The 13,798-nt window shown below is 31.3% G+C and overlaps 2 protein-coding genes across 2 annotated transcripts; both read left to right on the plus strand.

The window, feature by feature from the left end:
• Positions 1-1,187: 1,187 nt before the first annotated feature.
• Positions 1,188-7,134, plus strand: HELRODRAFT_122299 (hypothetical protein; the record flags this gene model as incomplete). The annotated part of the gene is made up of 4 exons (XM_009017613.1): positions 1,188-1,411; positions 4,762-4,920; positions 5,040-5,218; positions 6,884-7,134. Coding segments are annotated over 4 exons (813 nt in total), but the record flags the coding sequence as incomplete, so codon positions are not given.
• Positions 7,135-11,643: 4,509 nt separating this feature from the next.
• On the plus strand, positions 11,644-13,386 carry HELRODRAFT_160670 (hypothetical protein; the record flags this gene model as incomplete). Its single annotated transcript, XM_009017614.1, has 2 exons — positions 11,644-12,131; positions 12,735-13,386. The coding sequence occupies 2 exons, from the start codon at positions 11,644-11,646 to the stop codon at positions 13,384-13,386; spliced, it is 1,140 nt and encodes a 379-aa protein (XP_009015862.1).
• Between the last annotated feature and the right edge of the window lie 412 nt (positions 13,387-13,798).

The following is a 13,798-nucleotide window of genomic DNA, read 5'->3' on the forward strand; positions in this document are numbered from 1 at the left end:
TTACTGATAACGATCATCAGTATGTTCACCGTGCTACTTAGTAGTCCAAAGGAAGCCACTTCTTTTAGCATGCAGTAAACCATCTGGTGATGAATTTGTTAGGTGTAATTAGTTAATTGACGCACGCGTGTAATCCTTTTGATAAGAACATTCACGAAGTATAATTCGAAATTGAAATTTTCAAATATTTATATTTGAAAATTTCTGAAATGATTTTAGTTTTCATGTTTATTTTTTAAAAATTTGCATTGCATGTCGCACTTTTGAACTTTAATTCGTTCGAAATTTTGTTTTCAAGAATTTGTTAAATATAACTTACAATTCTGATCAAACGACTAATTTAATAACTATTTTTTGAAAATAATTTGATAATAATTTGATATTTTATAAAAATGTTGAAAAATTTCTCGAAAACTAAAATCATCGGTCGGGTCGGGTAATAATTATTACTGAGTTGATATTGCTATGGGATCTAATTGATCGAATGATTTAGCCAGCGTGTGGTGTTAGAACATTTTTCATTAGCCCGTTTTTAACAACATGATAAAAATTTTGTATTTTTGGTCTGTATTGATAACGTAAAATGGCAAAAACCAATTTGTGAAATAATTCATAATACAAAAATATTTTGCTTTTTGTTATAGATTCTATAAATTGTAAAAACATTGAGATGAAATAAAATGTGAAAAGTTCTGACGTAAATGAAATAAAATAATTTGTTGGCTTTTAATTGCAGAGAAATTTATTTTTTCAATTTATTATTAAAACTATTTTGATGAAAAACTTTTTGAGAGTTATTTTTTAATCAGGGTTTTCGAATGTACTTTGAAAAATTTTAAATTCTATGAATAATTTCGGTCATTGTTTTAATTTATTTACCATAATCTGGAATAAATGCAAAAACTATAAAGCATTTATAAACGGTCTAAACTAAACATACACAATCAGCACGAGCAAAGCATGGAAAGCGTATGCAATACAAAGAAAAAACTTCTGCAATATAAAGAAAAAACTTCATGCCACTTATATCACACGTAAATACGATTTAGCTTTAATAAGAGAGAAACACGCAACCGCAGTAACACAAGCCTGCATGGCATTATCATGTACACACGCTCACATCCCCACAACCCTAATCACACAACATACAAGCGTATATCTCATATCGGTCTCCACCAACTACAACTGTCCTTTATAGATTCCAGCAGATGAGAACGGTGACCAACTTGTACCTTTTCAATCTAGCTGTTTCGGACTTTTTGTTCCTCTGTGGGCTGCCAATCGCCATGACAACTTTCTACTACAGGAAATGGGTCTTTGATGGAGTCACGTGCAAACTTTTTTACTTGCTGACGTCATCAAACTGGTTTGCTGAGGTCTTTACAATTACTGTTCTCAGTGCTGACAGGTTGTTTGTCTGTTTTGTTAATTTGTTTAGATGTTTGTTTGTTTATTTGTTTTATTTAACTTTTTTTGTTCTAAATTTGTTGTCATTGTTTGTTTGCTGGCGAGATTGTTTGGTTTTTTAAAAGTTATCCGTTTTTTCTCTATGTTATTTACCGGCTGTTTAATATTTACTTGTTTATTTGTTGTAGAACGTTTGTAAGATTTTTTGTGAATTCGTTACGTGTTATTTCATTTCAAGTATTTTTGAACTAGACTGAAGAATGTGTATCGCAAAAACTTGCCGACTACTTGTTTGATGCTATCAATTATTTAGGCAGATTGTTTCAGTGGCTTATTTGGAAAATTTTTCATCGCTTCGTTTAACAAGTTGCAAACAAATGTTATTCAAGATACGCTTGTTGTTTAAATTTGTATGAATATTTTTTTTAAATATCACAAATTATTCCTCAAGCCATTAGTTTTTCCATTTTTTTTTATAACTAAGTTAATTCAGATAAAAACCCAAGAGTTCTATCATCTTTTTTTTCAATGAAAGTTTTTAGAAATAAGAAATTATTTATCAAACTTAAAAACGAGCAACTTCTCAAATTCGTTTTATTTTCTTCGTAAGAAAAATTTTTTAAATTGTTTACAGTTTTATGTCATTAATTTAACCAAGTTTTTTTTCAAGAATTGTTAAACTAAAGTTACGAAAATAAAAATTCACATTCTCGTGAAAGTTCTATGATGTTTTTCAACATTTTACCAAATGTGTTTTGACAAAATTTATTTATTGAATACGCTCTATTTTAAACTTTGAACATTAAAAAAATAATTGTATAAATTTGTGGAATGTTTTAAAATTAATTGAAACAAGACATATATGAGTTGGGAAAAAATTACCATGAGCAGGCACTAAAATATTTGTTGTCATATCTCATACAAAATTTTTTACCATCATTTTATTTTAAAAATTTTGCAATGATAAATGTTTGCGACAGTGTAAAAAGAGTTGTACCATCTGCAGACACGTCTAAATTGCTCTATGACGCGTGTCTCACGAAACGCTAGTTGTTTATGGCAAACAAAAAATTATTTTTTACATTTTTTACAGAAATGGAAAACACAGCACGTTTTTTTCCAATCAGATATATTTCTAGTGACCCTTTATTTCCATTTCAAAGTATCAGCCTGACCTATCCGAAATTTATCCACTGCACTTCAGATGCAAACTTTTGTCTTGCATTGTGATAACATTTGAAAATTTAGAAGAAAAATTGTTTAATTGAAGCATCAAAATTTTTTAGTCAGATTTGAAATGCGTGAAAAACTCACATAACAGTAAATAAAATGTAACAATGTAAATAAAAACTACCAAAAAAATTTTTTAATAACAAACAACCACCCAATAAATTATTGCTCAACAAATTTGTGGTTGGTAACAATGGACCCCTCTGTGCGTAATTTGCTGCCTGCACGTTAAACCCTCGTTTAAAAAAGCCGGCATAGAGAATTTGTGCCATAATTGCGTACAGAATGATGAATAATTTAAAGAAGCAGAGCGGAGTGACTGCCATAAAATCTATATAGATTATGTAGAACATAAAATTTTTTAGAAAAACTTTCGAGGAAAAAGGCGACCAATTTTTACTCTTTTGAAAAAGTGAATAAATCCAATCAAGCACGTAAAATCTGTGAAAGTTTTTTGAAGATGAAATCAACTTTTATAAATAGACTATTTTTGTTTTTTCCAAAAAATTGATTTTTCTGTGAAGCAAAACTGATTTGAAAAATTTTTTCGTTTGGCTGTATGTAATCTTCTCCTCAGTATAAATTTTACATTCTGTTTCGGGATTAAAATCGAAGACAGCAAAGCATAAAATGGTTTCAAAGTTTCAGATGTAGTGTTAGCCATGCAACAACAAAAATTTGTTTATAAATAATAAGGTAAGACGAAGAAATTGGCGAGCACTGGAACAACAAAGCATGCTTGCAGCATACAATACAATTGCTAGTGCGTTAGGTCACATTAATGCAAAAAAAATTTATTTGAATTTCATTTCCAATTTGGACCAAATTAATTTTTATTTTTCTGTAGTGTTGAGAAAGTGAAAAAAACTGTAAATACTTTTTTAAATTCATTATTATTAACAACGAAATAAACCTAAATTTTCAATTTTAAAAAGCTGATTATTGGGTAGAGGAACAAAACTCAATTGATCTTCTTAGGATATTCACTTTCTGAACCTGTTTTCATTAAATTTTTCTAAATTAACTTTTAAGACGTTTCCAAACTTTAGACCTCCGGGTTTATCCTGCTTGAAAGAATTTTTTTTTCAGATAAATTTCAATTTAATCAACTTCAGTTACGTTGAACGCTCCAGCAAATAGTCACATGATGTTTGTCGGTTTTTCTGTCTGTCTGTCTTTCTGTCTACCTGCCTGCCTGTCTGTCTGCCTGTCTGTCTGCCTATCTGTCTGTTTATCTGTTTGTTTGTTGATTGATTTGTGTGTTTATTTTCAATCTCAAAAAATGATTTTATCTTAAAAATACGAAATTTTTTTACAAAATTATGGTTAATTATTTAGAAAAAACATTTGATCGTTAGATCCTTTAATACTGTTGACGTACATAATAAACCAGGATTTTGTAGAGGGACGTAATTGTGATTTACACAGATGTACCAGAAAACGTAAATGGCGGCCTTTTAAGTTGTATCGCATAAAAAATCATTGTACATCCTGCGGTAACGAACAAGCTTCAAACGGGTCATTCTAATAATCGAACAATGCTGTGAGAGCATATCATAAAACTGTCCAATTGAACAAGCAATCAAACACCAATTAAACTGGTTTTTTGCATTTCACTGAGATGAAATTTGAATTTTAAGGTTTTTAATAGCGCTTGTACATGTACGTACATTACAATTTTGTGCAGTATAACTAATTTTCATATAATAATTTATATTTTTTGATGTCGTTATCACAGATAGCCATTGTTTTGGAATATTTAACTGTTGATTAATTTTTCACATTTTTCGAAATGCCAACAAAACATTTTTTGATTCGTCATTTTTGTTGAATCAACCAACTGCGTTTTTCAAAATTTGATTTTTCTACAAAAACTTCAAAAAGTATTCAAATATACATAGCTAAGATTGTTTTTGGCATACAAATTATGTTTGCAGTCCTGACGAACGTCACAATCATTTCATCAACTGACACCCCAACCATTCACCATCACTTCATATATCATCACTTCATCATCATTTTTCAGCATTCAAACACCGTCAAATAATTTTCACCAGCATCAATATAAACTTAATGAGACATTGAAAACATTTGAGAGCCAACTCGCACGGACGCATGTTGCAGGTACCTGGCAGTTTGCAAGAGCAGTACATCGTCGCGTTACAGGAGCAACAAGATAACTCACACCGTGTGTCTCGTCGTCTGGATCGTGTCTGTGGTCGTCATGCTGCCGATCATCATCTACGCCACCACCACCATCGAGGACGATTACGATGACGTCACGTACAACAGCACAACATCTCATGACATCATCGGCTGGGAGGAAATTTCCAACCTTTCAAATTCTATCGAAATAAATTATTACGCAGAAGAAACTACTACATCCAGAAATCTTTCATCAGATGTTCACATTACTGCCTGATCGACCTGCCGAAAATTGAGCCTCTGAGTAATCAGCAGGCCTTTGTGTTGTACTCATTCGTCTTGGCTTTCATCATTCCCGTTCCGCTTATCAGCTTTTTCTATTTCTCAGTCCTCAAGGAGATGACCAAAGCGGGTGCCAAAAAAACAAGCAGCCAAGGTTAGTCATGCTTTCATTAAGTGAATTCACATGTAGGCTAGTGATTGCGCGTGTGTGTGCGAGTGCTTATCTGAATGCATGTGAATACGGGTAGGTTTTAGTGTGAATAAGGGTGTGCGAATGTACATGGATCTGTGAGTGTTGTGTTAGCTTGCACACGTTTTTTCAGGTTTGTCGTCCAAGTCAGATTAAATATAATTATTAAACATATAGGGTTTGATGAAGATTAATTGATCATTTGTATTGTCTTATGCTAATTCTGCTAAGCTATATAAGCCCATAAAAACGAAATTATTGAGTTTGTTTTTCTTACGTTCTCTCTTTTCCCACAATAATGAATGCTCAATTTTGTTCATAAATTGAATGAACTTGTTCCGAGCACAACGTTCAACAGAAAGCCTCTCTAAAGCTAATGTCGCAAAACAAAGATTTCAAGTAGACAGATCACGTTGATGAGTTTCAAACTTATTTTAAATAAAAAAGTTTTTTTAAATGAACAAGATAAATGAGTTTCTCAAAAAATCATATGTTCAAAAAATTTTTTGTAATTTAATTTTTATTTCTGCAGATTTTTCAAAAATATTGAAATATTGTTACCATCATTTATTTTTCCATTTTTGAAAAAAAAATTTAGTTGAGCAACTGCCTTGAATGTATTTCTTCAATTCAATTTAAAAAATATTTCAAAAATAATTTCACCATTGGATTGACAAAGAAAAAAATAATAATTTTTTTTACTCCAATCAATTGAACTTTGACCCGTGAATGAAACTGCTACTGTCTGCTCCAATATACCATTTCCTCGTTTGTTTGTTTGCTTGTTGGCTGCCTGTCCGTTAGATGTGTATCGATCAAACACGACGTTGTGGGAGATAGCATGCTGTGCTTCGCTTTGGTCCATGTCACAATCTTCTCCACTCCAACTAAACAAAAAATATCTCTATCACAGCAACTCAAACAACTGTGAAAAAGTAAATATAGTAATAAATCTTCAACTCCCAAGCCAACGGTTGCATCTCTAGCTACTGCAGCATCTACTGACAAACCAACTACTTTTACGAGCTCTGTTGATAATCATCAATAAGGTTTTTTTCAAATAAAGTATAGTTTTTGACAAAATTTTGGTTAATCTTTTTCAGAGCATTAAAGTTATAACGAACAAAAAGCACTTCTTTAATGTTCTAATGCTTTAAAAATATCACATCACGTTTTAATTCCCACGTAACATGCACATATCAGAGTCATATCAGTCTCAAGCTGCATGTTCGTTCGTAATCGTGTTTCAAATGTTTCATCAAGTAAAGTCTTATTTCCCTGTACGATCGTCTAGGCAACACAAACAGGATAATGCGATATGTTTGTCTGTACAGTTACGTAGTTAAGGGCATGTATTCATCTGTTTTTTAATGAAAATAATTGCAGTTGTATCGATAAATGTCTGTTTCTATTTCGTGTTTCTGTCATTATTTATCAATTCAAATGTCATTAAAGAGATTTAAATTTGTCAAAACATTTTATACATGTGTATGCAAACATGTCTTGCAGTAATATTTTGAGTTATTGAATTATGTAAACGTTTATAAAATACTAAACGGCAATGTTAAAAATCAAAAATAAATTTTCCAACTGAAAAATTTTAATCTAATGAACTTCTCAAAAAAACAGTGAAGAGATCGAAGAAGAAAGTGACGACGATGGTCCTCTCAGTCATAACGCTGTATGTCGTCTGCTGGCTGCCATACTGGATCTTCCAGTTTGTGGTAGTCTTCGTAGGGGTGCAGATGCAGCTGATCGCCATCATTCTCAACATTCTCTGCTACGCCAATAGCTCCATCAACCCACTCCTCTATGCCTTCCTCAGTGAGAGTTTCCGCAAAAATTTTCTCCAACTGTTCGCCTGTTTCAGATGTCGGGAAAGCGCTGGAAATCTTCGAAACAACAGAAACATTAAAATCCACAATAATAACATTAATAATGACAACCCCAACAACATAACTAACAATGATAACAACAACAAAAATAACAATGTTCTTAGTTACAATGATAATAACAACAATAATAATAGTAATATTAACAGTAATACTAATGAGCGAGACATTGATGATAACACCATTAACAACAACAACAACGTCAACAGCAGCAGCAACAGTCTCATTAACAACAAAACTGATTATGGCATTAACAGCATTGACAATGCAGATAAATGACATTAACAACCAACATCAACAACCTTGAACTTAACAGACAGAAATACATTATTCATGCAACTGAATATTCTACTACCTTTGTTTTCGGTAGAACACATTAAAATTGAAAACTCCGCACTCTCAAACAAGTACTACATGTTAAACAACATTAGACATGCATGTGTGCGTGCGTTTAATGTGTGTGTGTGTGTGTGTATATATGCGGATTTTTTTGTAAATGTGTGGGTACGTGTGTATTGTTAGTGTGTATGTATGTGTGTGTCTGCGTGTGCATGTGTCTGCGTGTGTGTGTTTGTGTGTGTGTGTGTGTGTGTGTGTGTGTGTGTGTGTGTGTGTGTGTGTGTGTGTGATTGACTGACTGAATGAAGGTAAGATAAAAACAATGAAATGACCTGCATACAGTTGATATTTCCATTGAAATTTAATTTTTTCCATGCGTGCCTCTGTCTGTCACGTAGCAGACAAGATGGCGTCATTCTTAAAATGGGATGAAATCCTTTTAAAATTGGACTTTGTGATACATTTTCCATTTGTGTAGAACAGTTCGGTTGAATTATTTATTGCATGCAGACAACATAAAATTCATTTAAAACAGTTACCTTTAATAAGAGTGAATATTTTATTTAAATCGATCGAAAAGTTTTTCTCTTTGAAAAGTGTCTAATTGTATTTTAGTTGCATTAAGTTTAAATATATTTTAAAATATTTTTTGAAATATATGATGACGACGATGACGATAATGATAACTGATGATGATGTTGATATGAAGAACAATAACATACTTTAGAAAATGAATGAATGAATGAACGAACGAACGAACGAACGAACGAACGAACGAATGAATGAATGAACCAATGAGATAGTTGTAATGTAATAATTTCACTGAGATTAAAATACTGTTTAGTTTATAATGTTGAGATTTTTTAGCATTTATCAAAAATTATTAGAATGCTAATGTGGCCTCAATATATCTAGACGTGATTTGTAATTATCTCTTTTAACAATTTAACTACATATTATATATATATATATATATATATGTGTGTGTGTGTGTGTGGTGTGTGTGTGTGGTGTGTGTGTGTGGTGTGTGTGTGTGAGTGTGGTGTGTGTTTGTGTGTGTGTGTTTGTATTAGAAATTATTACTGCTAGCGTTATCCAAATAAACTTTAATAAATTATTTTGTTTGTTATCGTTAGTTGGAACAAACGAATTAAAATCAACTTTTAAATATCTCAGGACACATTTATAGATTCTCCTTGTAAGATAAAAGTGTTTTTCATGGGGTAAAAGAAATATTATTTGAAATTGTACCGAGTGTAGGACGTACTTTTATTTTTGAATTATTGATCAAAATGTTTTCTGTGACGGTTTGATGTGAATTTGTGATTTAATATTTTTTTTTTAAATCATGGAAAGATATGGCAACGACAACAGACGCCATTCCCAACGACTGTGGAAACGCAGCTGAATTCGTTATCGTTCACAAAATGAAATGAACGATTCAATTTGTATTGAAAATATATCACCATTGTACATTCTAAAAACAATCATTCAACTGAAACAATTGCAAAAGAGATAATAATGAAGAGCATTGCTGAAATAATAACGTGAAAAAATAACATTGCAGAAATAATGAATGGTCATTTAAAAATAGACATTTAATAAAATTAGATGTAGAAAAAGATTGAATGGGCGAACTCATGCAATAAGCTATAGGTTAACTCTTAACTTTAAAAAATTTTTAAAATAAATAATAAGAATAAATTTTCCGACTCAGGCTTAAATTTGAAACTTAACATGACTCCACGTTAGCATACCGACGTCGCACGATTCCAACGAAAGAGCAATGAAATGTTAATTGCATGGGAGATTATATAGGGAAGGTGCACGATTCAAACATCTTAAATGCACTCATTAATATTTAAGATAACCACACCATTAAAGATAAGAAACTTTTACGTAAACAACAGTCAGGTTTCCTAGAAAATCGTTCAAAATTTATAACATTACAGAAAGTTTAGTTAAAAAATGTACGCCAGTCACTTTTTGATAAGTGTTGAAAATTTTGATCAATACATTAATTACTTAAACGAAAATCCTCATAATATATCGGGTTTCAACAGAAAATATTTATTAGTATTTGTTCAAAATGTTGTTTTTAAATTAATTAAAATTAGAAATCTTTAAAGCTTCTAAAAAAAATTTGTTATAAATTGGGTTAATGACGATGGTTATTTGCAAGATGTGACGGATGTTTTATCTTGAGAACTGTGAAGAGATTAGAGTTCTGCGTTATGTGATTGCTTACGTACACGCAACCAGCACATTTTGAAGTGCTAGATAAAAGTAATTGAATAAAAATTATTTAACAAAAATTAATTGGAATGTAATTGCAGTTTCTGTGAGAAGCATACTTTGTTGCTGGCAATTTTGTCGTTTTATATATTAGGCATTTATTTATAAAACTAAACTTTTCTTCTTTCATTATTATTTAAAAATTGTTTCCATAGAATTTGCATGTACCTCTACAATTGTTTATATTTTGCTATTGTACAAAAGAAGAATTGTACAAATAAATAACCAAATTAAATTGCTTATTATCAAATGTCTTAAAAAGATTATTTGGTGTACGCAGTTCCATCTTGCAAAATTATTTTCCGGTTCTTTTTTCAGTTTATACGAACAGTTGGTTTGAAAATTTATTTTCTTCATTGCTCTAATCGAGCCTACAAATTTATGGCATGAAGAAAGTTTGTTAAATGCAGAAAATTTAAGAAACTCGGTAGACGCCGGAAACTAATGATGCTCTAACTAGCTGATTAGGTGAATTCTTGCCCAAGTTTATGAACCGGAGACATTTGTTCAAGTAGTTAAAAATTATACAAAACAAATAAAACAAAATGATTAATGTCTTTAGCTAAGATAGATGTTAACAAATGGTTTGCATGTTATAATTGCAAATGTTTCCTCATTGTATACATTAGTTAAGCTTATTACATTTATATTTTATTTACAGTTGTTTGAAGCATCATTAGTGATATATTGAGTTTTAGAATTAAAGCTGTTTATCTATGGCTCAATATTCAATCGGGCACTTGTGAGGCACTGCGATTGGACACATTATGTTGTCTTACTGCCTGCCCTATTCATTTGAAAAAAGTTTATTCAATAACATCTTCTCAGAAAAACTTGGGAGCTGTTTGCGAATTAAAAAACATTAATCAATAATTTAATTATTGTGTTGGTATGCGCGCAAAAAGTTGTTAATTCAATGCAATTTCAAGACGAACTATCTGTCGTAAATAGAAAGAAACAACATCAGACAGGGCACTCACAGACTTGCGTAATAGGGTGTCCCGAAAAATTTTTTTTTAGAATTTCGCAATACAAGACCTCTTGAAAGTTGCCAATTTGATCATAAATTACGAAAATAATCATACAAATTAAATTAAATTGCATCTTCAGGGTTCTACCAAATTTTAAAGTTTTGAAAAATGGCATTTTTTGTGTTAATATTTTGTGCCGCTTAACGTCGAATCCGAATCATAATTAAAATGTTATATATGTTCTTTGTTTTGTTTACATGTGATAACTTCACTTCACATTGTTTTAATTTGTATTCATTAGCGTTTTCCTGGTTGTTTTAAATTTTTCTAGTTTGAGTTAGCAAATTCACTAAAATTTCAGTTTCTGAAGACATGATTTTAATTGTAAGCGAATTCTATTAAACTAATCTTATTATTTTGCTATAAAATTTTAAAATTAGAAATGTTTTATTTTCATCTTTCAGAAAATGAGTTCAATGCGTAGCGATACCATATGTGATATATAAGGTCCATATGATGAACTTAACGAACGGCAGCTACCAACCATAGGGGATGTCATTAAATTTATTTTATTTGTTAGGAATGACCTGAAACTAAAATGTAATGGCAAGGATCCATCAAATTTAAAAATTTATTCAGTTGTATCTAAAAAAATTCAAAATATCTGGGTAAAAGCTTCCACTCCAATCGTATCTAACGATCGAGTTTTACAACTCTTAAAATCTCACTTTGAAAAGATATCCCAAGAGCATGTTTTTCAGATTTATCAAAGAGGCTTTTTGATGTGGCTTCATGTAAATGTGTCTTATTTGAAGCATGTGTATGTTTGAAAAATAAAAAATTTCCTGTTAATGAAAGACGATTTTTGATCGATCAAAGAAATGAGAGAAAAATGGCTATAGGTGGCATCGATAAACAAGAAACAGTCAGATTGAGGAAACGACAGGCAAGACAATTTGAACGTTCAATGAAAGGAGTCAAAAAGTTTTGCTCAACACAAGGTTCTAATATTGTTTCAACAGCTTTGGATGAAGACGAGACGCATATCAATTTTTCCAAAACCAACCTGGCAACAGAAACACTTCTGACAAACCTGTCATTTACAATTACACCAACAACATCATTCGCTAATCAAAATTTACTGCAGTTACCAACATTGGCAAAAGTTTGTGATACATATCGATTGTTTACACGATCTGCTGCTGCTGTTGCTTCTGCCGTTTTAGTTGACGTAGGTCTGGTTTCAGATGAAGACTCAACTCTAGTAATAGACAAAAATAAAGTACACAGAGCTGTATCAAAGGCCAGAAAAAATATATATCAAAATATTAGCAAAGTTTCACTAAACAGCATTTATTTTGATGGTCGAAAAGACAAAACGTTGGTGAATAAAAAAATAGGAGTTCGTTACCATCGCAAAGTGGTTTTAGAAGAACATATTTCAATTTGATCAGAACCTAATTCTATTTTTTGGGACACACATCGCCATGTCGTGGAACCGCAAAAGAAATCTTTACTTCAATCATAACTTTATTAAAAAATCGAAATTACAATTTAAATGACGTGATGTGATGGAACTGTAACTAATACCGGGTGGAAAGGTGGTGTAATTAAATACCTTGAAGAGTATTTGGATAGACTTTTACAATGGTGTGTTTGTATGCTTCATGCTAACGAGCTACCTTTTCGTCATTTATTCTTGGCTTTAGATGGCTGCACTTCAGGTCCTAGAGAATATTCAGGGCTTATTGGAAAACAATTAGCTACTTGCGAAAATAAAACTATGTTGCTTTTTCAACCACTGACCGGTCATTTGCCTGATTTAACGAAAAATGTAGTTAATGAACTGAGTACAGATTAAAAATATCTCTATGAAATATGTCAAGCAGTATTAACTGTTTCCTGTAGTCCTGAGCTCGCAAACCGTCAACCTGGAAATCTATCTCATTCAAGATGGCTTACTTGTGCCAACCGTTTACTTAGACTATATGTAAGTACTCCTGATCCATCAGAAAGTTTGCAAATACTTGTCGAATATGTAGTTAAGGTATATGCTCCTATTTGGTTTTCAATTAAACAAAAAACATCTTTTAAAGATGGAGCTAAGGATATTTTTAATTTAATTTTATTCTCTCGATATTTACCACCAACAAATCTAAGAACAATTGTAGATTCTGTAATTGAGAGAAATGCTTTTTATGCACATCCAGAAAACCTTCTTGTTAGTATGTTATTTGACGACAGAGACTATATTCGGGAACTAGCATGTCGAAGAATAATAAAAGCTAGAAATACTGACAATGGTTTCAAACAGAGAATATTTAAAACACCGAAGCTTAACTTCTCTGCTAAAGATTATACTGAAATTATTTCGTGGCAGGAGTGTCAAGTTACACTACCACCTGTGCTTCGGGATGTTACTAATGACAAACTCAAAAAGATGGCAAAAGATGGAAGCCTTAAAATTGTTGATTTTCCTTGCCACACACAATCAGTAGAGAGATATGTTAAACTGGTAACAGAAGCATCACAGAGTGTGACTAATGTTAATTCGAGAGATGGTTTCGTAAGAACCACGTTACAAAGTCGAGCTGAATTTCCAATTTTCGGACATAAAAATAAATTTAAATTTTAAATATATTTTATACTTGAATATAAACCGTCTGTTGTTTAATCTTGTTTAAATGTGTTTTGTTTTATAAATAGTATTAAAAAATCTATTATAAATGCGAGTTTTTTTGTTTTTTTATGCAAACGATTCAAGTAATTGAAAACATTAAATTTTCAAAACTTTAAAGAGTGGTAGAACCCTCAAGAAGACATATAGTTTTTATTGTTTTATTATTTTTGAAATCTGCATAAAATTTCGCAACTTTTGATACCTCTTGTTATAATGTGTCTTAAAAAAATTTTTTTTCATACATCGACGGGACACCCTATTGCGTAATGCGTTCGCCTTTATTCATTCCTATTTATACAATCATTCATTTAGAGTTGTTGTTGGAAAAATTGAAAACAAAAAAATTGGAATCACAAATTTTTGACTT

Source organism: Helobdella robusta (genome assembly GCF_000326865.2).
Source record: "Helobdella robusta unplaced genomic scaffold HELROscaffold_2, whole genome shotgun sequence".
In the NCBI taxonomy this organism is placed as follows: domain Eukaryota; kingdom Metazoa; phylum Annelida; class Clitellata; order Rhynchobdellida; family Glossiphoniidae; genus Helobdella; species Helobdella robusta.